Source organism: Perognathus longimembris, chromosome 21, assembly GCF_023159225.1.
Source record: "Perognathus longimembris pacificus isolate PPM17 chromosome 21, ASM2315922v1, whole genome shotgun sequence".
Classification (NCBI taxonomy): domain Eukaryota; kingdom Metazoa; phylum Chordata; class Mammalia; order Rodentia; family Heteromyidae; genus Perognathus; species Perognathus longimembris.
The window spans coordinates 8,019,180-8,046,673 of NC_063181.1; the positions used below are offsets into that span (position 1 = coordinate 8,019,180).

Consider the following 27,494-nt stretch of genomic DNA (forward strand, 5'->3'; position numbering starts at 1 on the left):
ATACCAGCCGTTCTCGTGGTCTTACTCAGTTTCCTGGAGATGCCTTCCCAGGGCTTGAGGAACCTTCCCAAACCCAAGTGTTCAAAGCCTGGCCCAAGCTGGAAAGGGCCGACAAGATGCGACCATGAAACAGTATTCGCCTCCGTCGTTGTTCATGCCTGATCAAGCCTCGTGTTTCCCTTGGGAACATGTCCAGGATGCCACACAATACAAAGGAGGCCATTCGTTAAAAAATACTCATGTATTTATGAAGTCATGACCAAATTAAATATGAAACCTTATATAAAAAGAGGTGTGTTTTTTGTTAAATTTTTCCCCCAGCACAGAGTCTGGGGGAGCCGGTGTCCTGGTGGCTACTGCTCCTCCCCCCCCCTCGCCCCTTTGTCCCTTGTGTCCCTCAGCCTTGCCCTGCACCGGGGCATCTTCTGTGTCTGCCTCCCTGGAATCGGAGCACCCATTGCCGGGGGAGATAGAGTTCCGCACCTCCTCTCTCCCCGCTCTGGCTCCCCGAGGTGCAGGTTGGCTCTGGAGCTGGGGGCGGGGGGGAAGAGGGTAGTGGGTTCCTGAGGGGGCGAGCTGGCCCCGGTTGCTGGGTGGATGGGGAGTTTTATGGCCTCTTTGGCTCCTGTCAACCGTGCTGACAGCCGGTGAGTCTCCATCTTCATCAGTGGTGCCAGGTTGCTCAGTCCTGCAAGCACCTGAGACCAACCTCCACTCACAACTCCTGGAGGCCAGATGTGTCCCCAAGTCCTCCCCCCCCCCCCCCGGGAAGGCATGGGTGCTGCACTGGTCTCCTTCCTTCCCCCAAGGTCCTGTCCCCTGCCTTGGGTCTCCTTGAAGCCATGGGCAAAGTACACCCGCAGGGAGGCTGACCAGCCAGCAGAGGGCAGCACACAACCAGCTCCGCAGCCAGCCAGCTCCGGACTGGGGAGGCAGCTGTAAGCCTTGCAGAGTTCCCTGCACAGCCACTGCCACCTGCTTAACCAACCACCACCTAGTCCTTCTCCCGACAAGGCTTTAACCTCTGACCTCCAGGTCTTGGCACTACATGCTTCTTGTGTTTCTCAGTCTGCTCTTCCTAGACCAGCCGATCCAGGTCTAGGATCCAGCCTAGTGGGCCTCCTGGGCTGGTACCCACTGCTGGCGGGGGCTCCGTCTCCTGTGTCTCAAAGGATGCTGGGTGGTAAGGTGTGGCTTAGGAAACGAGGGAAAGGTCAACTTTAGCCCCCTTTGTGTCCTTCGATGGCTCAAGCTCCCGTTCTGACCTTCCAGTCCCACCCTGCCTCCTCTTCAGACTAACCTTGCTTTCCTTTTCCTCCTGCCCAGCTATGTCCTTTCTGCTGACATCTGACCCTTGCCCCGAGGTGTATGCCCCACAAGCCTTGTGGGATCACTGGAAGCGGGGGTGGGAGTGGGGATGGGGGGTGGGGGGGCTGAGCCTGCAGCAAGATGAGCAGACAAGGGTTGTTCTGCTGCTCTGAGCCCGGAAGTCAAGCCTCCCATTGCCCCTTGCCGACCTGGTGCCCCAGGAGGCTGAGGCCCGGATCTGGAAGTGCCTGAGGGCTAGGCCTGCCGCAGGCCCCAGGGGTGACAAGTCCATCCCGCAGGGAGCAGCTGCCCTCATCGAGGCCTCTGATGGGCTTGGTAAACTCGTGAGCTAGACTGGGTCTTCCTTCTTTGCGGAAACAGAGGGCAGAGCGGTTGGGTTGGTGGTGATTTTGTGTTTGGTTTTCATTTGTCTGTCCTTGGGAATTGTGGTTTTTTTGCTCATTTTCCCCCACCTCCTAAGGGGGGGCGGTGGGCCGAGGTGTAGGAAGGGCCCGGAGGAGCCTGGGATTGCTGTGCAGACCCCACCCTTCTTCCTCTCCACCCCAGCTGATTCCTGCCGCCATCCTGTCCACATGTGAGCAGTGCAGGAGGGGGACACTGCACCGGGGGGTAACAGTACCCCCCTATACCCCCCATACCCCCTCATACCCCGGGCCTGGTGCTCTGCCCATGCCCACCACCTCCCCCGGCCTGCCGGAGCCGCCGCTGGGAAAGCCGAAGGCGAGTCTTCCCGTGTCCTCCGGCCGCCATTCTCCAGCACGCGGGGCTCCGCCTCGAGCTCAGACGCCTTCACCTCTCGCCGACTGCGTGGACGTGCTCGCGGAACCTTCCCGACCCTCACGTCCACGGACGGAGAGACACGGCGGGGGGACGGGCCGGATGGTCGCTGCTCACGGGGAAGGGGCCCGGCCCCCCTGCACCAAGCAGAGATCCAAACAGCGCAGCCGCCGCCGGCCGGAGCTCTCCCCCTCTCCCCGCGACGGCTGCGGCAGGGCGCCAGCGCTCCGGGCTCGTTCCCGCACCCCGCTTCCCGGCAGGCGGCTCCCCGGCCTGGATCTGGGGGCTGCGCAGGCAGCGCTGTTGGGATCCGGCTCCCCGCTGGCTGGCGAGGACGGCTCGGCCCCTAGGGTCCCGGTTGGGCCCTTGCCGTCGGGTGGAAGGGCTGATGCAGAAGAGCAGAGGGCCGGGGCGGGGGCGGACGAGGACAGCAGCCGCGGGGTCCGGAGGAGGGGGCGGCGCCTCAGACCACCGCCGAGGAGGACGACGGGGACGCCGCGCTGGCGGCGGCGGAGGATGGCGAGGAGGGACTGTTCCAGAACAGCCAGCGCCGCTTGGGCTGCCGCCTCAGGTGCAAGTAGTCCTCCTTCTCCCGCTCCCTCCGCGCCCGCTGGTAGTGGTCCTCCTCTTTCAGGTACCAGACGGGCGGCCACCGGTGCTTCTCGAAGTACTCCTGGTTTTCTGGGGGCGGGAGGCAGGGGGATCGGTCAGGAGGACCGGAGGAGGAGGGGCGGGGAGGAAGAGCACCGGATGCGGACGCGCGCTGCGCGGCGGCCCTGCCGCGGGACCCCGGGCTGGCCCGGAGCCGACCCTACCCCGATCCAGGCCTGCAAAGGATGTCGGGAAGCGGGAGGCACGCTCTCCACGGGGCTGTGCACCTTACACCGCTGCCCGCCAGGTAACCTCTGCCCTGGGTCATGCCCGCAGCCCATCCGCGGTGGAACATGCGCTGAAACCAGGCATGGTCATCACTGCCAGCAAATCAGGAGGCAGAGCCAGGAGGAGCTCAGTCCAAACCTGGGCCTCAGCAAGCGTGGTCAAGATCCTATCCGAACAACAACCCCAACACAGAGGTACTGGGGCAGGGCGCTCACCTAGCAATCCCCAGTACCAAAGACAGAAGAGAAGGCCACGCAGCGCTCCCCTCGCCCATGCGCACCCTGGCTTAGGACAGTTCCCTCGAGAGCATCCCTGGATTCTCCTGGGATCCCAGGAGCCCCGTGGGAGCCGTGGCTTCAACCCAGCATCACCAGAGAGGATCAGACCCCACAGGGCAGCCTGGGAAAAGATCCAAATTCAAAGCACAGTCTCCACTCAACTCAGTGCTTGCGCACCATGGGGACCTTGGCATTAAGGACGAGGCAGGTTGCCAGGCACTAGCAACTCACGCCTGCAACCCGAGGTACTCGAGACGCTGAGACCTGACGGTCAAAGCCAGCTGAGCAGCAAAGTCCCCAAGACTCTTTATCTCCAATTAACAAGCAAAAGGCCACAGATGGAGGGGCGGCACAAGTGGCGGAGCATGAGCCTGGAGTGAGAAAAACGAAGGAACAGCACTCAGGTGCTAAGTTCAAGTCCCAGTACTGGTACAGAGGAAGGAAGAAAGGAAGGAAGGGAGGGAGGGAGGGAAAGGGAAAGAGAAAGGGAAAGGGAAAGGGAAAGGGAAAGGGCAAAGACACAGCAGAAAGGAAAGGAGCAGCCAGGCACTGGTGGCTCACGTCTATAATACTAGCTACAGGAGGCTGAGATCTCAGGATCACGGTTCAAATCCAGCCCAGGCAAGAAAGTCCGTGAGACTCTTATCTCCAATTAACCTCCAGAAAACTGGAAGTGGCACTGTGGCTCAAAATGGTAGAGGGCTAGCCTTGAGCTGAAGAGCTCAGGGACAATGCCCAGGCCCGGAGTTCAAGTCCCACGACCAACACCCCTCCAAGTCCCCCCCACAAAAGGAAAGGCCAGCAAAGCCAGCAGAGCGCCCATAGAATTGGAGTTTCCAGACAGAGCAGAACTTCTTCTGGAAATCCAGAGATACAGGCAGTCAGGAGATGGCCAGCTCAGAGGAAGGCTTGGTCTGAGTCTGGAAGACTTGGGAAGCCATGCAAAGCATAGAACCAAGAGTGCAGTATGGGGCTGGGGATATGGCCTAGTGGCAAGAGTGCTTGCTTGCCTTGTATATATGAGGCCCTGGGTTCAATTCCCCAGCACCACATATGCAGAAAATGTCCAGAAGTGGCGCTGTGGCTCAAGTGGCAGAGTGCCAGCCTTGAGCAAAAAGAAGCCAAGGACAGTGCTCAGGCCCTGAGTCCAAGGCCCAGGACTGGCAAAAACAAACAAACAAAAGAGTGCAGTATGAAGGCACCAGGACTTCAGTGAGGGGAATTCTGGGAGGGTTGTAGCAAATGGGGAGAAAAGGAAAGAAGACAGGGAGAGGACAGGGAGGGTGCAGTGCAGCCCTACAGAGGGGACAAGGGTTGGAGCGGAGTGTGGGGGGGAGCCCCATGGAGCCCTGAGGGGCATCTCTCCCTGGAGCCTGTGGGGGTCACCTGAGAGGTTCATTAAGAGGAGGAAGGATGACACTGGACCAGGGAGGACATCCAGACTGGCAGGCCAAGCTGTGGACTGTGCCCATTCTGAGGCGGGAAAATCCATTTAGCGGGTGGCCATCTAACACTGCTCAGTGCTTTCTTTCCCGCAGTGCGTGCCCTAGGCCAGATCAATGGATCAAATGGATCTATCTGCAATGTCCTACTCATGAGTGAACATGCTAACAGGACACCCCTTCCGGATGGGTAGAGTGCGCAGCCCCAGGCCCACCTCCCGGCTGTCCCCCCAGGGCTCGTCCTGGGCCCCCTCTGCTTGGCTGGAGTCGCCTTGGCAGAGGCCAATGAGGTCCAAGGATCTCTGGCAGCTTTTAGGTCCCTGGGGTTCCGCCAGCGCTGGGGACCAAGCTGAGGTCCCTCCCGCAGGGGCTGGGGTCCCAGGGTCCCCGCGCCGGCCCTGCTCACCTGGGGACATGGCCTTCATGTCTCGGGGGAACTTGCGGCACACGTTGTTGTAGTTGGTGCAGATGTGGTGGAGACACCAGTCAGCCAGCTGGTAGGCACAGTGGAACTGGGAGGGAGGGAGACACGGGTGAGCTGCGGCGACGCCTGTGGTCACCCTCGGAACTGCAGCTCGGAGGGGCCGGGCAGGCCAGTGCTCGCCCAGAGGTGAGAAAGCCCATCCGTACCTGATCTGGGCTCGGGAGCATCAGTCCCAAGCCCTCCACGGGCTCACCCCGGTCCTGCCCCTGGCGCCCACAGCTCTGTACGGCTGCTGGGCCTCTGCCCTCCTCTGCTCTCACCCCACATCTCCTCCCGTCAGTATCTACAGCCGTCTGCACCACACTGTGGGCATCGGGGCACACAGAACCGAGCTTCCCAGGTCGGTCTATAGGCCTGGCACCAGCCATAGATGAACAGAGACGGAAACGCGGTGGGTGCACCTGCCGGCACGTTTTGTTTGGCAAGAAGGGGTTGGTCCGTTGATTTCAGTGCTCCTTAGATGACCCTGTCCTCTGCCTGAGCCTGGGCTTCCCTGTGCTGCCCAGTGGTAACTACGATCTGTCCCCCTTGTGCCCCGCGGATGCCTGGCAGTTCTCCAGCTGCTTCCTGGTGTGGAGATGACAGGATGGGGGTGGGCCCGCCCAGCGAGGCAGCCACGCCAGCCAACGGGGTCCTTTCCTACCCCCACCTCCTCGCCCGCGCCTTGCTACCCACAGAGCCCGTTGTCCCTCCCCTCTTCTGTCACGGTACCTGCGCCAGCTCCAGGAACACAAGGACGTCCCCGTCAATGTCCACCATCATCTGGGTTGCCTCCATCAGCCCGGTCACTGTGTACTGCTCTGTGATACACACACAGCAGCCATCAGCTGAGGAACCACAGGAAAGTGCCACGCTTCTCACGCCCACAGCAGGGGCTCTCCACGAGGGCAGGGAGAGGCCACAGGTGACTGAAGTCGGGGCAAAACCTTCTCAGGAAGGCGGCAGTGAAGAAGGATGCTAAACTCCCCGAGAAGACTTTCTTTCCTCCCCAAACTAAATCTGTCTCACTGCGTAAATCTGATGTCGAGTCTCAGTCCTGAACAGGATTAGCCACGGACACAGAAAGAGGGCCTGGCCCCGCACCGGTGCCTCACACCTGTAATGCTAGCTGCTCGAGCGAATCAATGTTGAAAGCCAGCCTGGGCAGATACATCTGGGGAACTCTCATCTTCAGTTGGCTAGCAAAATGCCAGAAGTGAAAGCATGGATCGAGTGGTAGAGTGCCAGTCTTAAGTGAAAATGCTAAGGAAGAGTGTGAGGTCTCAGTAAGAAGAAACAGAGAGAGAAAGAAAGAGAGAAAGGGAGGAAGTGAGGAAGAGAAGGAGGGAAAGGAGGGAGGGAGGAAAGGAGAACAAAGGAAAGGAAGTAAAAGGGTGTAAAGCTACATGTTTATTGAAACAAAACCACACGAGGCTAAAAACTATGGAGTCTATGAACTGAACAATGGGTTTCAAACTTCCTTGTTTGTAGTGAGTCTTGTAATAAATTGTGTACTGACCGTGCATTTTACATAAAAACATTTACAGTGAAGAAGTAAATAGCCTTGGTTCTGAGTTTGAATTAGGAATGCCAGTAATTAACTCACAAGGCATTTGATCTTTCAAAAGATGAATGCGTTTCCCAGCTCCATCCACAGACCAGACCAGGAGCGATGGACACTCCCAGCACATGCTGCCATTGCCAGCTCTGAGACAGCAGGACTTGGGGAAATGGAGAACTCCAGGTGTGGTGCAGGAAATGCAGCAGAGGAAGCTACAGCATCCCATCATCCCAGCTAACAAGGAGGGCCCAAGAGTCTAGAGACATGCAGACAATCTTCCTGGCTAAAAGTACAGTAATACGGACCAGGGTAATGCATTGAAACCAGGTAAATAAAAGGAAAGAATCAAGCACCTATACCAAACTGTACCCCTGGGTAACCAAACAGAAGGTGAGGAAGTTCCTCTAGGCTAGAAAGAAGGAATGAGTTGTAGCACCTAACAAGCTGATGGATCCAAGCAATGATACTCAATGGCTGCTAATATGGGAAGAAGGGAGGAAAGCACAAGACACGCCTATGAAGAGTTTTACACAAAACACTGTGCATCTGGTCCTGCCTCTTGGTCCAGCTACCAGTTTATAGAAAACACGGGCAGACAGGGGGCTATATATTGAACTACGCCATTAAAAAATGCAATCAGCAAAAATCCAGACCATGGAGAACTCTATAGGAGTAAAAGATCAGCGTCTGTTTTCTTTTTTTTTTTTTAACAAAAAATTTCAACAGAAATTGTTTTTGTAAGGTACTCATTGGTCAAAAGAAACTTAAAAGATATGCAAAGAACAAAACCACATACACTTGGCTGATACAACTGTAAAGGATGAGCAGACATGAATCTATAGAAAGAAAATGGCAGAACAGATTCCTCTGGGAAGAAAGGGGTCTGTAACGGAGATGGGCAGGTGGAAACTTCTGGAGTGACTGAGTAAGTCCCAGCTTCTGGCATTGACTCACACTGGAAAAGCATTTTCCTAAACCTAGTTTCATGTACTTGTATTCATTCGTGTTATGTTTAACAATAAACATGTGTGGAGTCCGAATGAGCAGTCTTGGAGGAAGCGTGGCTCACAGGACTTAAAGCATCACATAGAACTTGATCTTGCCACAGACGATTCTTCTCCTTCTCCTTCTCCTTCTTCTTCTTCTTCTTCTTTTTTGGTCGGTTGCGGGGCTTGAATTCAGGGTCTAGGTACTTTCCCTGGGCTTTCTCACTCAAGGCTAGTGTTTTACCACTTTGAGCCACACAGTTCCACTTCCGGTTTTTCTGGTGATTAACTGGAGATAAGAACCTCATGGACTTCCCTGACCAGGCTGGCTTTGAACTGCAATCCTCAGATCTCAGCCTCCTGAGTAGCTGGATTACAGGTGTGAGCTACTGGCATCTGGTATCCGATGCTCTCTATAGATTTTTTTGGTTGTTGTTGTTGCCAGTCCTGGGGCTTGAGACTCAGGCCTGAGCACTGTCCCTGGCTTCTTTTGCTCAATGCTAGCACTCTACCTCTTGAGTCACAGCACCACTTCTGGCTTTTTCTGCTTATGTGGTGCTGAGGAATCAAACCCAGGGCTTCATGCATGCTAGGCAAGCACTCTCTCGCTAAGCCACATTCCCAGCCCTCTCCATAGATTCTTCACAGGGCTGGTCTGCATATCTTTGCACCTGCTTTCTAGTGTGTACGGACCATTTCCGGGAAAGTTATTTAATGTTATTTTCTGTAAGGGAATGGGAAAGTTATCTAATGTTATTTTCTGTAAGGCTTTCTAGTCAAGCCATTTCCATGGCTGCCATAGGAAATGGCCTGTGTGGACCTAACCTCTTTGACTAGCTTCCAATTGCTTACTCTAATGAAATCAATTTACTGAAATTCTATTTGGTGATGGGATTTTCCTTGGTGGTGGGGGGGTGTCTTCCTTTGGTGACTGGTCTTTTAAAAATAGAATTACCTGCTCTAAGAAGGTGAAGTTTTATGTGCTCTGGGAGGACCATCTCTCCTGGCATCAAAGAATGACGCACAGTTATAGCTGTCATCCTGCGATGCCGCTCCATTTCCCACGCTACAGCTCTTTTACCCACAACACGGGACCCTGGAGTCCCACTACCATCTTAATATTCTGGTTCTGCCCGAGTATTTCCGCATTCTTCCTAATTCTTTTCTTCTCATGTCTGTGTCTCAGTCTTGATCATTTTCCGAGGGCCCCAGTACTATGACGTTGGCCTTTGTACCCCAACTCAGTACTCGAGGATCTCCTCTCTCAGTATCACCACGGGTACCAATGTCAACAACAACACAGACGCCAACTCCAGCATCAACAGCTGTCTGCCTGGTCACTGGCCCCCAGTCTTCCTTCGTGGCTAGAGCACGAGGTTCTAGGTCCCAAACCCCTCCTGCCTGGATCTTCTTCCACTCCAAGGGGCTTCTGGGATTGGTTTGATCTAAAAGCTAAGCTCCTTCTCTTACAGCCCTTTCAAAAAATGATGAGTGGCCTAACTGTGTTTGCTGGGTGTTTCTGGAAGAAGGAAGAGAAGGTAAAATCCCAAGCAGAGGAGAAGAAAACAAAGAGATGAAGGAAAAGGAGGAAGAGGCGGATGAGGAGAAGACCGAGAGGGAGCAGAAACACAGAAGGACGTTCTGTTCCTTCTGAGGCGGCAGTGACCCCTCAGGCGATCTACCAAACACATTTCACTTCTCATCCTCGTCCTCATCACAACCTCTGTCTACACCAGCAGCAGAGCCTGTCCCCGGAGGACAGAGGGGACCGAGGACATGTCGTCACCCCCCCCCCCAGGGGCTTTCTGATGGTTCGTTCCCCAGGGAGGTGCCCGAGCACTCGGTCAGTTACCTGTGAGGGCAACCAAGTGTGGCAGGCAGAGGCGGTTGGCCAGGATGATGAGCTTCATGTCGTCCAGGTCGGGGCTGGAGGTGAACACGCCGGTGTACAGGTACTCCAGCACGGCCCTCATGCAGCTCTTGCTGGTGTAGGGAAACACCACCTGCGGTGGGAAGAAAAGGGCCGGCGGCCCTGAGGTCCAGCGAAGGGCAAGGGTCACTCCATCCCCAGACGCTGAAAACACCCGATCCGCACAGCGAGTCTCCAGAGGATAGCCTTTCTCAGCACCTAGCTGTACCTATTTAGGAGACACCCCCCCCCCCAACCCCAAAGTCCTGGCCTCTTCACTGTAACAATTGGCGCCGAGCCCCAGTTTTGCTGACACTATCCTTTGAAGAGACCTGGGTACTTCCTGATCTCCTCCTAAAGCTACGGGACGCCTGAAGGAGTTATTTCGGTCAAGTACACAGCACCAGCCCCACCGTGTCCTGCCAGGCAGCCACCAAAATGGGATAGAGAATGAGCAAAGGGAAAACCGGCCCGCTGCTTAGAGCGGCTGCTTTGAGCCCTTGGGATCTCTTCAGTGCAGAACTGCCACAAAAACTGCTTTCTCATCAGATGTAACTCTCATGAGGCTTGCTGGGAATTAGCTGGAGCTTTCAAGTTCCAGAGCGGGCTGGCCTCTGGACCTTCGGAGAATCCTAGACTCTTACTGTATATCTACATCCTGCAGGGACCAATCCCAACGCTGCCGCTCATAAGCACTTCCCAGAAACCACGGGGAGCGCACATTCTAGAGCACGGGAAGCAAGGCTGGAGAGCACTTACTAAGAGGCAGGCCCTTAGAGGGAATGCACGGCAAGTCAGCGACCTTATCCCCCCACTCAAAAGCAATTACAGGCTAGCTGGCTGTCAAGACGCTCAGAACTTCCTGCATCGATGCAAAGCAGAACGTGGTTAACTACAAGGGGGAGTGATGAGCCACTGATGTTCCTGGACTCAGAGTTGATGGGGAACACCAAGGCCTGAGGCCTGGGCTACTCCACTTGTCTAGGGGAAGGAAAAAGAGAGCGCGCACGTGGAAGACCATTCCTAAGAACCTATGGATAGGCCTCGTCCCAGTCTCCATTTCCCGTCTAGGAGCCCGAGAAAGCGGAAGGTGAAGGAGAAGGGCGGGTGAGGCACAGAGTGGAGGGAAAGCTGGCAGGACTCGGCATGCTAACATGTTCTGCATCCTGGTTCCCTGACACCTAGACCCCTGCTGGCCTTCGGCAGACTTCCTCATCTTTCCTGCAAACAGCAAACGAGTGGCCCTTAAGTGACCTTTGCACACACAGACCAACCAATCAGAGCCAGCGGCCTCCTTGATGGCTCTCACCTCCCTCCCAGGCCCTTATTTCCCCCGCCCACATCCCAGAGCCAAGTGCGGGGACAGCCAGGGCCAGGTATCCCAGCCCTCAGAGACTGCCTAAGCCAGCCAATCGTAAACCGGACTACCCTGCCTCAGCTGCCCTCTCCCAGAGAATCCGTCAGCCTCCTGGCCAACCCTGGGGTTTCCCTGTGCGGCCCCTCAAGTACGCATCTCTCCTGGGGCTCGAACGGAGGGCCTGAGTGCCGCCCCTTAACTTTTTGCTCAAGGCTAGCACTCTACTACACTCGAGCACTCTGAGGCACTCTTGAGCCACAGCTCTGTTCCTGGCTTTTGAGTGTTTAACTGGAGATCAGAGTCTGCCGGACTTTCCTGCCCAGGCTGGCTTTGAACCGTGATCCTCAGATCTCAGCCTTGTGAGTAGCTGGGACGACAGGCGTGAGCCTCCAGCACCTAGCAGGGACTGCTTTTCAACAGCAGTCATCTCTCGGTTTATTACCATAGCCCACAATAATAAAACCTACCTCTGAAGACACTGGTACGTTTGATTTGGAATCCCTGGCTTTCTTCTAGCTGTTTCGAGTGTTTCAGGGCGGCCAACGGGTACAATGTAAAGAGCTCAAAATGTCAGCCAGCCCGAGTTCCCACCCTAACCTGTCTTTCCCATTCAGACAATTTCTTAGGGTCTCCGTTTCCTACACACAACATGGGAATGGCATTGCCAATGGCGTAGACGCCTCTTCTGCCCCACCCTTCCCCTGCTCAGCGAGGCAGTTCTCACCTCCCTGGTAGAACTCTCCACAAATGGCCCCCCAAACATGGCGGCCATCCAGTCACAGCTGGAAATCAACAGGGGCTTGTGGGCGCTGATGGTACCATCGTCCAGGATGAAGGTCACATCTGTCCAGGAGAAAAGAGGCAGCATGTGAGAATACAGTGGGTGTGCGGGCCCCGAGGGTGGTCACTGAGTGTCCCCCCCCCCCCCCGCCCCCCGCTACCCACCTCCTTCTGAAGCACACGGCAGAGCATGAGATAGCCGAGCTCTCGGTTTGGGGAGCAGGGTGGCTGGCCGTATGTACCACCAAGAGAGCAGGAGCTGAGACCAACTGGGAATGCCATCGGGACCAGCCCAACCCCCTCTGAAAGCTACCTGGAAAGAGGCCCCCGCCTTCTAAGCACGCCCCGTACCTGAGAAGGTGCCTTTTGCCAAGCATTCCTTGACCCGATTAGTTCGGCGAACGTGGAAGGCCTTGGTGATCTCCTGGTTCATGAAGGCCTCGTTGTTGAGAATGTTGGCCACCATCATGCGCAGATCGAAGACCTCCAGCAGCTCAGCGATGTGGGCGATGTGCATGAGATCCCGCTCGTTCTCACCCAGCTCTCCCGTGTACAGGTACTTGAGAACAGCCCGGAAGGGCCCCGGCTGGATGGAGTTGTCCATCTTCACGACCACCATCAGCCGAGATTTGAAGGTCAGAGGGTCTTCCGCCATCTCTTCCTGGATGCTCACGAAAGCTCGGCTCCAGGAAGACAGCACTCGACCCCTGCCCGGCAGGTACCCTGTCCCGTTGCCCCGTAAGATCCCGTCACTGGTGGAGGCCCGGAGGCCGGCAGGACCGGCACCCCCCGCCTCATCCACACTCTCACACACGTCGAAGCTGGCTGCCCGTAGCAGGAAGTCCCGCCCGTGATGGTGGTGGTGATGGTGGTGGTGTTGATCGGGGTGGCCCCGGTGGTCCTCAGGGCGGGGGCCTCCTGGCCCCGAGGGGCCTCCCAGCTCCCCCTCACTCAGGTCCATGAGGAACAGGTCATAGAACTTGGAGGAGGAGGTGGAGAGGTAGATCTTGTGCGCAAAGATGCGCACCCGCTCCTGCAGCACCAGGATGACGTCCGCGCAGAGCGGGTCCTCCAGGAGGTGGGCGGGGCACTCCTCACTGCTGGACGGGGGGTCGGGCACCACGATGATGGGAGGCGGTGGCTTGGGAGGCAGGAAGGGAGCCTGCAGCAGGGGCCGCTGCACGTTGCGGAGATGAGACTTCCAGAACTGCAGGTGGCGGCGGGAGATGAGGGCAGCCCTGATAGCGTTGTCAAAGACGTCCTTGATGCCAAACTGGGCCACCACGCTGGTCTCGTAGTAAGGGATGCCCAGCTCCTTGGCCACCTCCCGGCCCTTCTCTGGGGGAAGGATCTCATTGGGCTTGATGGGCCTGGGGAGTTTAAGAGAGGACACGCGTACGGCTGGTGAGGGGAGCTGCTCATGCTTCCCCACGAAAGAGGGGCTCTGTTCAGAAGCAATGCCCTGGGCCCCCTCTGCCCTGCCTTTTCTACGATGCCAGACAAACCTGTGAGGTCTTTCAGGAAGACGTCCTTATCTATGCCAGGCCCCAGGAGCCTCCCCATATGAATTTATAAACGCTATAAATTGAATAAACCGGTGGTAGCAGTGCCTTTCTATTTGCATGCAGTTGAATGAAGTTAGCATGCAATGCTTCATGTTGGAATTTAACCTGATCACGTACAGCGATCCCTCAGAATCCAAGGGGGTTGGCCCTAAGACCACCCCTCAGATACCAAAATCCATCGAAGCTCAAGCCCCTTAAATAAAATGTCCTAGGGCTGGGGATATGGCCTAGTGGCAAGAGTGCCTGCTTCATATACATGAGGCCCTGGGTTCGATTCCCCAGCACCACATATACAGAAAATGGCCAGAAGTGGCGCTGTGGCTCAAGTGGCAGAGTGCTAGCAAAAAGAAGCCAGGGACAGTGCTCAGGCCCTGAGTCCAAGCCCCAGGACTGGCCAAAATAAATAAATAAATAAAAATAAAATGTCCTAGAGTCTATACAAAACGTATAGGCGTCCTCCTCCTCATTCCTTAAGTCATCTCTAGACTGCCTATGATACCTAACACAATGTGATACTACGTCCACGGTTGTTACAGTATCTTGTTGGAAAAATGGCAAGAGGAAAAGTCTGTATGCATTCACTGCAGATGGGATTTTTAAGGAGGTATTTTCCCATTTGCACTGGGTTGGATCTAGAGTCGGAAGCTACGGATCCAAAGAGCCACCTGCCTCTCCCCGACAAAATGATGACCGTTTCCATGCAAATATCACCTTCCTCTCCCTGGCTTTCCCCCACAGCGTCTAGCGCAGTACCGTTCACACGAAGCGTACAGTCAGTCCATGGAGGGCTGACTCAAGGAATGAATGAATGAGCACACTTGTCAGCTCTGACGTGAGCTTGCACCCCGCAGAGGGAGGGGTGAGGCTCGCTCAGGGCTGTGCGGGAGCCCTGTCTCCAGGCAGCCACACCCTTACCTAGCCAAGGGCCTCCGGGCCCGGTTGACAGCCTCCAGGTCAGCATAGCGCAGGTCCAGCTGGCAGCCCACCAGGATGACAGGCGCTCGAGGGCAGAAGTGCTTGATTTCGGGGTACCACATGGTCTTGACATGGTGGAGGGAATTGGGGTTGGCGATGGAGAAACACAGAACCACCACATCTGATCTGGGGGGTGACAGAGAGGAGTTACGTATGGGGAGAGAAAGCTGGGAGGTTACCTGGCCCCGGAACAAAAGGAAGCGAGCCAGCATGCCTGCAACACGCCTGGGAAACAAATCAGGCCCCCAAACTCCCAAGCTCAGAGGGCCCTGGGCCACCCAGAGCGCCCACCATGCTTCCTCCTGGCTTCAGCCACGGGGAGCTGCTCAGTTCCTCGGGAGAGCAGTAGCCCCGGCCTTTCCTACCTCCCGTAAGCAAAGCGGCGGTCTTTGTGGTGGTCTCCAAAGGTGTCCCAGAGGCGCAGGGAGACGCTGACATCATCTACCACATCCCGGGAGCGTTCCAACACCTGAGGGGGAGGGGGAGAGAAGGGCAACAATTCTTAGGGAGGGTGCCAGCTCATGGCTCTGAGAATCCATGGTAGCTGTGGGGTATGGAGGGGCAGGACTGGTCTCATTGTGTACCATTCCACCACATGAAATCTCTGGTGAATCAATAACAAGAGGGCCGACAAGCTGAGAGGAAGCCTAAGACGCACCCTAAGGGGGAGTCTGCTCCTAGTACAGAAGGGATTTCTTCAGAAGCTCGCCCTTGCTCCCAGCTTTCCTAGCTTCATTTATTTATGAGCCTCTGATCTCTTGCTATTAGCTCTCCCTACCCCCACTTAGTTCTTACCCTTTTCTCAATCCTGGCCGTGCCCCACAGCCCCCTAATACTTAGGGCGATGATTGCACAAGATGCACTGTCCACACAAAGCTGGGGTCCCAGGAGTTAGCTCACTGAAATCACAAATGATCAGAGGTACCCCCCCCCCCAAGGGTGAGCTCCCTGCAGACTTCCCTCCAGAGGCTCCTTCTGCCACTCTAACCCCACCCCTAGGGGGCTCCCCTGAGCTCTGCGGGCGCACGCACGCACACGCGCACACACACACACACACACACACACACACACACACACACACACACACCAAGTCCAGGAAAGGAAGAAGCCGCGGATGCATGAACCTTCCCAGCCTCGCAAGCCTTACCTCCTGGCACACGCGATACTGGTCGATGGCCCACACTGTGGGCACATGGGTGGCGAGCAGCTGGTACTGGGTGAGGGTGGCATTGCAGGCCCGGGCACAGATGAGCCTGGTCTTGCCCACTGCGTTGTCCCCCACCACCACGCACTTGATGGTCTCTACGTTTGGCCTTTCATAATCCATGTCAGAATCCATTAATTGGGACCTGAGGGCCAGGAAGGAAGCAGTCAGGACGGCTTGGCATGCTGGCCTGGCAAGGACCCGGGCCAGAGCAGACGGCCTTTCTCGGCTGAGGCCATGCTCACATCAAGCATCGGGGCTGCCAGGAGGAGAGAGACGGGGGCCGCTCTGGGGGGGCAGAAGCTGTGCAGGGACCCCTGGGAGGCAGATCCCTCTCAGACTGCGATGGGCACTGCCGCCAGGTGGGTTGCATATCTCCCTTCAGGCCCCACTGTGTGAGTGGAGCAGACCTGTAAGAAAGCCCAAGGCGGAGCCTGCCTGGGGCCTGGCCTGTCCCCACACCCCGAGAGGGGGGAGCCTCTGCCCGAGAGCTCACTCCAGCTCTGCTCCCCCTCCTCCCTCGGGCTGTGGCAGCAGCAGAACAAACAGCTGACCCAAGCACAGTTAGGGCCAGGTCCCCACCCCTTCCCAGCATGCCCCAGGGCAGGGCCACTTTAAAATTTAATGGACTTGTCAGGGCTGGGTGGCAGCTCTCCCAGACTCCCTTCTTCTTTCCCCCCTAGTCCTCTCTAGTGGTGAATTTCCAAGTCCCAGGCTGCTCATGCCCATCCCCTCACCTCAGCCCCCCTTTATGAGACGGGAGAGGAAGCTTCTAGGTGCCTGAGCCCAACCCTTGCCCCCCCCCCCCACGCTCATTCTGGCACGTTGTCCACGCGCCTTGCTCAGCTGAAAGCCCACTTTGAGATGCGCGTGGAGAGAACCACGGACCGTGGCCCTACACTCCACAGGCCACAGGCCTTCCCGTGCCCATCTACCTCCTCTGAACCTCGCAGGGGTGCCCACTGAGGCTCCGAGGAGAAGCTTGGGAACTGAGTTGCTCAAGGCAGCAGAAGGTGAAAGCTTCTGCCTGAATTTCTGCCTCAGTTTCCTTCAATGCTGGGCAGAGAGGAAACAGCTTGTCCACCTCCAGAGAAGGATGGCTCAAATGAATAAACAGAAGGGTGTTCTGCAGTCAAAATGTCATGGCAGTGTTTATAAAGCTGTTACCAGAAGGCCCCGGGCTTGAGGGGGCTTTGGCTGCCATCCTCCCTGTTGGCACCCACTCTTCTAGAAGGGTTAAGGAGAAGGAAGGGAGTAGGGGCAGAGCAGGTCATCAGCCTGGGGGTGGGGTGGGGAGGCTAGGACAACGTAGAGTGGACCATCCCAGCCTGGAGGGCGCGGAGCTGTCCTGGAGGGTGCCCGGTCACCCTACTGCTGAGCCAGGCCACCAGCAGCAGCACAGGAACTCCATTCCTGCCGGGCTGTAACCGGATGCCAGCATGCAGGAACGCAGAAGTGAAATAGCCAAGTAATGGTGGCAACTGGGATTTGCACAACTCCGGCAACCTAAGCAAAGAAGTGCAGGAAAGTCTTTTCAAAGAGAAAGCCTCCCCCTCCTCCTCCTCCTCCTCCTCCTTCTCCTCTTCCTCTTTGGAATCTTAGGAGATCTGGACCCTTCAACTACAAAGGGTCTCCTGCCCCAATTCTCAGGACAATGAACTTGTCACCCTCTGCTCCTTCTGGTCCTTTCTACCAGGCAACCATTCTAATCACCAACTTCCTGTTCCTCCTTCTCTCTTCTGATCGGAGAACTAGGAATCCCATTTCTATGGTTTCTGGTCCCAACTCAAGCTGTAGGATATGTGGGTACCACAGGAGCAATCTGGGTGTGGTTTATCAAATAGATAACAACAAACCCCACAAGAAAATAATTCCCCACCTCGATTGTCTGTGCACCTGTAAAATAAAGACAGAAACTCTCTTAAGCTTAAATTCTGGTGGCAGCTATATAGGTCTGCAGGGCAGAGAGGAGAGGAGGCACAGAGAAGGGCCCACAGTTCTTAAATCCAGGAGCACCTTATCTTGATAGTGGGGATGAAACCAGGACACCAGCAGAACAACAACCAAGCTCACCGCTTTAGTATGAGCATACTCCTGAATGCCCTGTTATGCTCCCTCCAGCCAACCAACAAGTCAGAAAGGGATCCGTGCAGGACCATGAGTTTCAAATACCAGACTGGCTGGAATGGTACTCACAATGAACTGTCCCTTCCTATTAATTCCCAGGTTTCTCTGTGTCCCCTGTCTCCAGATTTAAAAAATTACCCTTGCCCATTCCATCCAACTGAGTGGTAAATTTCATTTCCCAACCAGCAAAGAGAAAACCACTCCATTTTTTTTTTGTGGGCATCAGTCTCCCCCTCTGGAAAATGGGTATAAAGGCGCTGGAAAACAACTTGCTTGAATTTCTGTTAATTCATGCCAAGTGAGCCTGGGTGGAAGGAGGTATTTGTCTTCTTATGTAATGTAGTATTATATAATGCTAGATTGCATATCTATATGTGTAATTATATCTCTCTTTAAGATACAGACTGGCCCAATTAAGCCAACAGGACTCCTAGTCTAATCAGGCCTGTTTTAAATGAGAATATTGTCCTGGAGACAGCATGCCAGCAATAATATAATTTCTGCTCTAGAATACTGTCCCTTTTCTGGATCAGTGCTGATGCCAGATAATACAATTCATGAAGCTCCTCAACTTCCTCTTTCTTTCTGGCACCCCCTCTTCAATCTCTCTAGACTTTTCTGCCAAATTGCCTCATCTCCTCTTCCTTCAGATCCTCCCAACCACCATCTACAAACTGATTTCTTTGCCACTCTGCCCTGGGTATGGCAATTCACTGCTCTCCTGTGGTAAGCCCAAAGTGGCGGATGTATCCTCCCCCAACTCGTGTCCCAAGATCACCTTCCCCTCTTCAAAACCAGTCTGCTTCCCAACTGCTAATGTAAGTCCAGGCGGGACCCAAAGGTGCGCTCCGACTAGCTACAGATCTCAAGGGCTCCCGTTCCCACCCCCATACCCCTACACACACTCTTTGCGAGCTCAAAAAGGCCCCCTTTCCCTCCCACAGCTGATAGGAGGCTTGTTCATCTGTGGCTGCACTAGTCTGGTTGTCAGGGAAACGACAGAATCTCCCTGGGAGCCTGGCTTGTCTCCTAGCAACCAATATCCCACATCCTGCATCTTCCGAAAAACGTGAAAGGGAGGAAAACCCAGAAAATGAAGGTAAAAAGCAAGGAGGATGGATGGGAAGGGAGGTTCGGCAAGGAGGATGGATAGGAGGGGAGGTTCGGGGGAAGGGCGAGGGGGAGGGCTCCCCTAAAGGAGCCCCCCCTGACATTGTCACGGGAGAAGGTGGAAGGATGGAGCCCCCACGCAGACCCAATGGAAGGCTAGGCCCAAAGGGATGGGGGAACGGTCCTATTAACAAAAATAACCTCCAGGTTAAACCCAAAACACGAGCCGGCTCGAGCCTCCGACGCCGCAACATTCGCAAAGCTTAGGATCCCCACCCACCGCTAGTCTTCCCAACTCGGCTGGCCTGACTGCAATGGAGTTGACTTCAAAGGAACATCTCTAGCGCAAGCAAAACGCCCAGATTCCACGGATAACCAAAGCAACAACAACAACAAGCCCTGCAGGAGCAGATAGGCTTCCATCACTCCGGGGCTCTTTCCCTCCTCCCAGACACACTGCTCTGCACAAGCGACATACAATAAAATAATAATAATAATAATAATAAATAAAACAGGGAAGGGGGAGGGGCACGGCGCGCCAGGCGAGTCATCTTCCCAGCCTTAGAAATACCGGCAAAGGTTAGTCCCCCCCCCCCCCGCCCCACTCCCCGACCCCTCCAGACCCAGCCAGGCAGCAGGAACCCATCCACGAGTGGGGGCCCCGGGGGGAGGGGGGGAGGCGAGGAGGGGCGCGGGCAGGGCCGGGCGGCGGGGTGCGGGAGGGCGAGGCGGCGGCTGGCCGTGCCCGGGCCCTCGTAGAAATTCATCGTTTACTTACACCACTACGTGTGACGGGGTGATTTCGAGCGTGAGGAGCACATCTCTTCCTGCTGAGCACGCTCATTTTAGTAGGATGTCGGGCGGTCACTCCGCGCCTGCAAGTTGGCCCGACGCCGGTGCCGTCGCGCGCAGCGCCGAGGGCTCCAGCCTCCCCGGCCGGGTCCTTCCCCTTTCCCTGCCCGCCCCCCTCCCCACCCCGGGTGGGATTAGAAACTCGGCCCGCTCCGCCCAGGCCGGCCGGCCGGCCCCGAGCAGCCTCCACCGCCGCACCGCCGCCGCGGCCTCTTCCGGATCAGCATCGCCCCGCGCCCCGGGCGCCCAATGTCATGGAGGCGGCTGGGCCGCGCCGGGCTCCGGACGCGGCGGACGCGGCGGGCGGGCGGGCGGACGGGCGGACGGGCGGCGCGCGCGGGGAGTGCGAGGCGCGGGGCGAGGCCGCCGCCGCCGCCGCCGCCGCTACGCGAGCCCGCGGCGCCGGCGCTGCCAAGGAGACGCCAGGCGCTGCAGTCCCGGGGACCGCTGGCGACCTCCTATTTTCATTCACAAAAAAAAAAAAAAGGAAAAAGGAGGGGGAGGGGGAAAAAAAAAAGGAGGGAGAGAACTCGCACCCCAGAACGGCGGCCGCCGCCGGGACCCGCCCACCGCGGCGCGCCATTGGTGGACAGGGGGAGGGGGCGGGGCAAGGGTGGGGAAGGACGCGGATTGGGCGCCCCCAGGCCGCGCCCGTGCACGCCCCCTCCAGGCCACGCCCACCTCCCCCCTCTGGCCTCGGGGAGCCCTGCGTGGGTCTTAGGCTGGTCTGTCCCGCCGCCCAGCCACCTGGCCGGGCCTCCAATGCAGCTTTCTCCCTTTGTCGAGAGGGAATTCAGAGGCATGCATGCTAGTGCGCCCTGGAAGGGTGCGAATGAATGGAGGACATCCTATCTCTCCCCTTAGACCCAGGCCTCTAGCCCCTGCACCATCCTGGCATTTGAGGGCTCTGATCTCTTCATCCTGTACCTCTCTGGGCTGCCTGTGGTCCTTGTGAGCTTCTGGCAGTTACCTGTACTTTCTTACCTGTACCCCAGTCTGGGCCTTCCTCACCGGTCCCCCACCCCATCGGGTGGCCCTCAGGCCTTCACTAAGATCTCTGACCAAACAGCAGCCACAGAGAGTGCCTTTGTCCCGGAAGAAGGTGACTTTTAACATCTGTCACAGAGTGACCCTCAGAAAGAAGCTTCCATATTCAAGGCCCGTTTATTTTGCGCTGATCCTGGACAGCTAGGCTCCTCTGTTTTTATCCATTCTGTTAATTACCTCTGGACCTGTGTGTGCACACACACCAGTACTAGGGCACTTGAACTCAGGTCCTTGTTCTTGCTTGAGTTTTTTTGCCCAAGGATGGTGCTCTTCCACTTGAGCCACACCTCACTTTATGGTGGTTTTGTTTTGTTTGTTTGTTTTGGGGGGGGTTACTGGTTAATTGGAGAATTAAGAATGTCTTGGATTTATCTGTCTGTAAATCTTGATTCTCAGATCTCAGACCCCAGAGTCTATCGAATTACAGGGTGAGCCATGGGTGGCTGGCTAGACAGTTTTTTAAAGCCCGGTCTACCTCGGCTCCCATCTCACCCCCCCCCCCCTGCTGTCCCATCTCCAGCTCATGTTCTGAGGACTCAAATTCACTGTAGTATCAGTGCATTGCCAAACAAAAAATCAGTTTCATCTTCTTGGAAGAACACTTCTCCCCTGTTAATGCAGGTGACTGGAATGCAGGTATTCACGATACATGCATTCTGCTTGTTCAATCCATCCCGAGCTGGAGCGGAGGTTGATAATGACCAAGGGTGCCCACTTCATGCTTCTAGTTAGGACTCACACTCTGTAGAACAAAGTGATACTTCAAATACATATTCTGCAAAGGAACAAGAATAAGCCACACCTTTCTTGTGCCGAAGAATGACCCACACCAAAGCCAAGCACCACATGAGATCGCTCAGTGTTCTCATGACCAGGCCTTTCCTGACCATATCCTCTTCTCTTCACCCGGATCGACAGCCACCTGGGCACTGGATGCCCGCAGGGTTCTTAATGGTATAATCGTCATGCATCCTGACAGCAGTACAGACTCAATGCCTTGCAGAATGAAAAATAAATGAATAAAGCTCCCATAGTCACTGAGAGGCTGGGGAAAAGAGGATGTCATTCAGACTTTATCTCTGAAACAATTGCCTTTTCCCTTCTGTGAAGGAAGTTCAGCCTAAGGAAAGCAACCAGCCTGATGCTAAGGTACTGCTTTGGGAGGGGGGGTGGGGTTGGGGGGGGAAGAGATCTTGGAAGCAGTACAGGTGTCAAATGAAGCTGTATACTCATACTACCCGAAGTGGCTTGAGCAGAGGCAGGCCCTTGGTTCAAGAGATGCTCTTGATTCTCAGCTCTGCCTCTGCACCGGTCCCTTCCTTCAGCTTTCCTTCAAGCCCAAGTCTATCCACTCTTTCGGCTCTCAGGCACTCTTGACCAGTCGTAGCGATCTTCTCCCTAGTCCCAGCCTTCTGAGAAGCCGAGGCTCCCTTATGCTCAGGCTCCTGGCCCCTGTCAAGCTGCCCTACCTGCATTTCATCCCCCTGCTGTCAAGGAGTTTCCGCAGCCCTTTCTATCAGAGCGGCCTGCCAGGGCCTGCAAGCCCCCTCACTCCCCTCGGAAACTGGGCCCCCACATACCAGCTCCCGGCTTGCACATCCTCAAGCCCCTGGCCCTCACTGAGCCCCCACTGGGGCTGATTTTAGGCCACTCACCTCCATTCTCCCTGCTGCCCACATCAGTCCCCCACCCAGTCTGGGGCTGAGATCTCCTACCACACTTCCTCCACCTTTGTCCAGCTCTATCACCAGATCCCAGAAACAGCCATTCCAGAGGCAGCTGAAAGCAAGGGGCTGCTAGTGGCCCATTCATGTTGTCCCTGTCCCCCTCAGAGTCCCCAGCCCCCCTCACCCCACTCACTCGGGGCTGCCCAGCCCCAGGGAGCTTGATTTCTTTGGTTTCGGTTACTTCTCAGTCCAGATCTGGATGTGAAATTGAAAGGCTCGTGGGGTCAGCCTGTCTGTCTCTCCCCCCTCCCACCTCCATGTGGCCAAGGAAGGCTTCAGAACGAACTGTCATTCCACCATCTCGCTGACGATGTGGGCATCTATGCCACCCTGCCAAGCGTCCTGGGCACTGGCCTGGCCCGGGCTGGGTTACTCACGGAGGGAGGGGCAGTGCCTGGCTAAGGTGCTTCTGCTGGCTCGCAAGTAGGCTTGATACTAGAGTAGGAACGCCAGCCTCTCTCCCATAGCAGCTCTGTCTGAGACGTGAACCTCTTGAGCCGCTCCTTCAAAGATGCCTCCTGCCCTCCAGGTCCTCCGGGCTGTCCTGTAGCTGCTGTTTTCCCGATGCCAGACAGACAGATAGCTGCCGGGAGCAGGAGGCTTAGTCTGGGAATAGAAGCATCCGCCCTGGTTCTCAGGTTGTGACCACCAGCCCTGCAGCACTTCCTGTGGTTCTGCCAGCCTCACCCAGGACCTGTGCAGACTTCTCTGTCCCCTGCGCCCCCCCCCCCCACTCATTCCAGGTGCTTCGGGGTGGCTCCCTCTCACACACACACTCATGCATACACACACACACACACACACACACACACACTTTCCCCAGGAGTGTGCAGTCTGGGGCCAGGCAACATCCCTGCCCACCTTGCACTGGGGGGGGGGGGGCAAAGTTCAGACCCAACCCTGAGCAAAATCAGAGACATTTGAAGATGCAGAGAATCTGGGAGGTTTGGAAGTTGTGAAAGGCCTAGCGGCTGTCGGCCTCCCTGCCAGAACCCATGTGGTGCCACCATGTCTCCACAAGGAGAAAGGACGCCTCTGGGCCTTTACTCCACGTCCTCTCAGTATGAACGTACTTGCCATTCCCACCCCCTTCTCCAAAACGATTAGCCATCTGTCAGCCAGTTCAGACATCACTTCCTCCAGGAAGCCTTCCATGAACACCGCCCCCCCTGTGAAATCTGATACCAGTCACATGAGTCTCTGGTTGGGACTCTCTCTCTCTCTCTCTCTCTCTCTCTCTCTCTCTCTCTCTCTCTCCCTTGCAGTAGGAGAATTCCTTTAGGGGAGGGGTAATACCCCTTCAAAGGAATACTTGCTGTGCTAGTCTGGTGCCTGTAGTCCTTTGCTCAACAAGCACAAGACAGAGTCTCAACAAGCTCTTGGTGGATGCAGGAATGAGTGTCTGGGAGAAGATGGGGGAGCGGGGAGACAGGCCCACAGAGTGCCTACTTACAGGCTGTTGTGAGAGGTCTTCCAGGGGCTGTACCAGCCTTTTCTTCGACCTTCCATGGCCTTGTGTTTCCTCCAGGCTCCTGGTTGGGGTGGACAGAGGGAAGGAGGGAAGATGAGGAGGGGGATGAAACCACCCTGGGATACTCCAAGGTCCATCAGCCTACACGAGGGCAAGAAGATGACTTCTGCTGTCCAACCTCAGAGGGCTGGGCTGCAACCTAAGAGGCAGACACTTAGGCCATGGTCCCCGCTCGGGATGGAGGGGCTACACACTCTGTGGCTGGGGAACTTGGAACACAACAGTCATATGTCCATAGGTGGCTTGCATTCTTGTCCTCACATCCCCCTCCTCTTTGGGCTCATTTTATCCTGCGCAACAGTTCTGTTCAGGTGACCTTCAAGGTCCCTTCCACCACTGACATGGAAGGGCTTGATTTTATTGGTCATCCCTCTCATCAGAGTGATTCTTGATCCAAATGAGGACCCAGCAAATATCAGCTGACCTTGACAATCCCCACAAGAATTCTCTCCTGTGTGTTCTTTGTCCTGTCCTCCCCAGTGTCAACTTCATTTTCTCAAGTGAGCCCCAGGGCATCGAAGCTATATGGACCTGTGATTCTTCCATCCAGGAGGGTTAGATGGTCAGAATCCCATCTTCCTAGACTGAGTCTGCCAGAAGAGGAAAGAGCCTTTTCCCACTCCCCCAATCTTCTCTACCCGAACCTCACCCCCAGGAAGCTAGGAAGCCAGCCCAGGCCCCCTTGAAACATTCCGTGTATGTATGTAAAGGAGCTGCAAGTACCACATCAATGCCAGGATGACAGTACACACCAAGGCAATGCCCAAGGCCTAGGCATGGAGTGGATAGGGCCCAAGCCTCCTGGGAGGTAGATTTCCCGGGGCAGAGACCCACAGATCACAGCAACCGTCAGGCAGGCCTACAGCAGAAAGAACTGGATGGCGTTGCTTCCGTCCTGTTTCCTAGACTGAGGAGGTAGCAGAGGGGCACGAAAATACAAGACAGTACTTCGCAGCCCAAGAATCCTTGGCCTCCAGCAAGCTGCAGACCGCAGGAGCAAGGGCAGAACCCACCCCCCCACCCCCGCCACCTTGAACTTGGCAGAGGTGGGGGTATGAGGCTTTGAGGAGGCTGATCGTCCCAAAATAGACTTGTGTTTTTCACAAGTTTTCATGAGATAGCGACATCTTTTGCAGCATGGGGGGAAAAAATAGCCTGAACTGTTAACAAATAAAGATTATAAAAAGCCCCAACTGTTCCCCCCCACGGTGCCGGTGTGGCTGCAGTGTTTGTGGGGAGCAGAGGCAGTGTGAATCGGGGAGCCCCCAGGCTCCCTCTCTGTGGCACGTGTGTGTGTGTGTGTGTGTGTGTGTGTGTGTGCACTCCTGCAGTCTGCTTCCAGATAAAGTCATGGCCATGGTCAGGACCATCTTCACACAGACCCACAGGGCTGCCAGGATAGTCTCAATTAGCCTGCCTTCCACTTTCCCGCCAAGGTCATCTTAACCTCAACCTGAATCCCCTAGGCCCTGCTACATGTCACTGATCAGTACACGCTTAAGCTTACAGCTGCTTTTGGCCTAACAGGACAGTCAGGGGCTCCCCAGGAGGGGTCTAGTTCTCTTCACCTGTGTTTCTGCTATGGTGCTCTGGGCTGAACCCCATCTGAATAGCTTTGCTCCGGCCCTGAGAGCCTTCTTTTTGTGCCAGAACCTTGAAAGATGAAAAAACAAAAACAAAAACCCTAAACATACAAACCAGGATGGCTTGGCAGAAACGGCCCTCATGCCCTCAGGAATGGAGTTTCCTTGGGCAAAGAGGGTCCTTGGGAAAGTAAAGAGGTTAGTCCTTTCTGAGGGGTTCCTGGCTCGGGCTTTTGACAGCTAGGAGAAGAAAATTTCCCCAGGTCTGCCGAATTACACCCTGGACCCATCAAAGACTTGCTTCATCCACCTTTATGGACACTTCCCCCTTCCTCCTCCCTCTCCTCCCTTTACCTTCCCTGTTCTTTTCTATCCCTTTCCCTCATTTCTGGCCTGAGATTCTATAAAACTAACACACATGGCTACAGCTTAGTGGACTTAAAAAAAAAAAAAAAAGCCCATCCTAGTAATGACCCATGAGGACTCCTGGGATTTAACAGGTGTTATTCAACCCAGAAGGTCCTCAAGTGGTGGGGCAGGGGATGCTGACTAGAAGTTTCTGGAAGTGGTGATGGGGCCCATCGGGGCACCTGCGTCCTTCTGGGTCTCTTCAGGACCCCGGGGCCCTCTCCCAGTTTCCAGCCAAGTAACAGCCATTTCCAGGGACACTCGGCTGGCCAGGTGAATCGTAACCTTTACCAGAGTCTGATGTTCAAATGGCTTTTTAAAAAGAAGGGTGGGTGGGTGGGAGGAAGACTGGGCAGAGAATGCTGAGTCCACTTTGACACGGACTTTGACAGAGAATGCTGAGTCCACTTTCACGTGGGTGTGGTCATGCCTAACCTACTGCCCCCATCTGCCCAGCCACAAGGACCCAGGGTCGAGGCAGCTCTCCATGGGACAGGCAGGAAGATAGGCTCTATAGATGGTACCCAGAGAGAGAGCAGGGATTTGGGGTGCTGGACCATCCATTTTGTTTGGGGGACCCTCAAAGTCCACTGAATGGATGGATGACTCAACTTCAGTTGCTGCCAGGTTTGTGATTGGTCACGTGACTTCTCTTCCCCCCACCTCTCCTCCTCTTCCTCCTGGGGGCGTCTTCGCTGTGCGTGGACGGCCTAGGGCTAAAGGCAGCCCGGGAGGGAGGAGGGAGGCCAGAGAGGAGGCTACCCTGCCAGTGTCGACCCCCTACAAGGAGTCGCTTGTGCTTGGATGTTTTACAGACCCAGAGTCCGGGCACGCGGAGCTGGATGCTGGAGTCGGGTTTGTGGCCACAGGCCGCCTGGGAAGGCCCAGAGATTGGTGGCATTACAGGCAGATGCAGTGCAGGGACACTACCAGCCCTGCAGAGCCCAAGACACATGACCTGCCTGGGCAACTCAGCTCGCACTGCCGGAGAACAATCAGGTTTCTTTGTGAGAGCCCCCAAAAGCCGAGCGGTGAGAGCAGAAGGGATTAGGAGTTGGGAAGGCCTTCTCCCGGCATAAACTCAGATCGCTGAGCGTTTCCTCAAAAGTCCTGGCTCGATAAGAATTCAGATTTCTATCCTGGGTGTAGACTAATTCCATCCCAAACTTTCTGGGAGCCTAGGTATAGACAGAAACTTACGCAAACGGTAAGTCGTTTACTGCTTACCTCTACTTCCTAAGGAGGTTATTTATCACTTGAATAAGATTGTATTACAGGATTGGTGCTTGTGACTCCAAGAATATTGTAACCTCACTTTCTGCACACCTACCCCTGTACCCTATTCAATAAATACCTTGTAAAATGGACTTCGGGCACCTGAAGCTGGGGGAAGGCTTCAGGCCCCTGGTACCCCCAACCTCAATTCCACGAAAGAGCCTACCTTAAAAATGGAGGATACATGCAGGAACTGGTGGATAATCCACAAAGGTCTCGCCCCACTGTGACGAGGGACAAGGAAATAACAGACATCCATGTCATCAAGAAGGAACTTGAGCCAGGTGCCAGTGGCTCACGCCTATAACCCTAGCTACCCAGGAGACTGA

The 27,494-nt window shown here is 55.7% G+C and overlaps 2 protein-coding genes across 3 annotated transcripts in view; one reads left to right on the forward strand and one right to left on the reverse strand.

The window, feature by feature from the left end:
* The window catches only part of LOC125339733 (tumor necrosis factor receptor superfamily member 10B-like), a 14,885-nt gene extending 12,429 nt beyond the window's left edge, over nt 1-2,456 (forward strand). Inside the window, exons 10-11 of the mRNA XM_048330996.1 lie at nt 402-518; nt 1,912-2,456. Of these exons, the coding sequence (XP_048186953.1) occupies nt 402-518; nt 1,912-2,456 (662 nt within the window). The remainder of the gene's footprint in view (nt 1-401; nt 519-1,911) is intronic.
* The window catches only part of LOC125339522 (rho-related BTB domain-containing protein 2), a 25,993-nt gene continuing 556 nt past the window's right edge, over nt 2,058-27,494 (reverse strand). The window contains exons 2-11 of one of the 2 annotated variants that reach the window (XM_048330712.1): nt 23,822-23,900; nt 15,449-15,650; nt 14,667-14,770; nt 14,242-14,427; nt 12,113-13,131; nt 11,706-11,824; nt 9,568-9,718; nt 5,901-5,989; nt 5,112-5,217; nt 2,058-2,787 (exon numbers count right to left, since the gene is read on the reverse strand). In XM_048330712.1, coding sequence (XP_048186669.1) covers nt 2,570-2,787; nt 5,112-5,217; nt 5,901-5,989; nt 9,568-9,718; nt 11,706-11,824; nt 12,113-13,131; nt 14,242-14,427; nt 14,667-14,770; nt 15,449-15,650; nt 23,822-23,877 — 2,250 coding nt within the window. In that variant the 5' untranslated portion in view covers nt 23,878-23,900 and the 3' untranslated portion in view covers nt 2,058-2,569. Of the gene's footprint in view, nt 2,788-5,111; nt 5,218-5,900; nt 5,990-9,567; nt 9,719-11,705; nt 11,825-12,112; nt 13,132-14,241; nt 14,428-14,666; nt 14,771-15,448; nt 15,651-19,520; nt 19,866-23,821; nt 23,901-27,494 lie in introns of those variants that run through there. The other variant, XM_048330713.1, reaches the window with a different exon arrangement.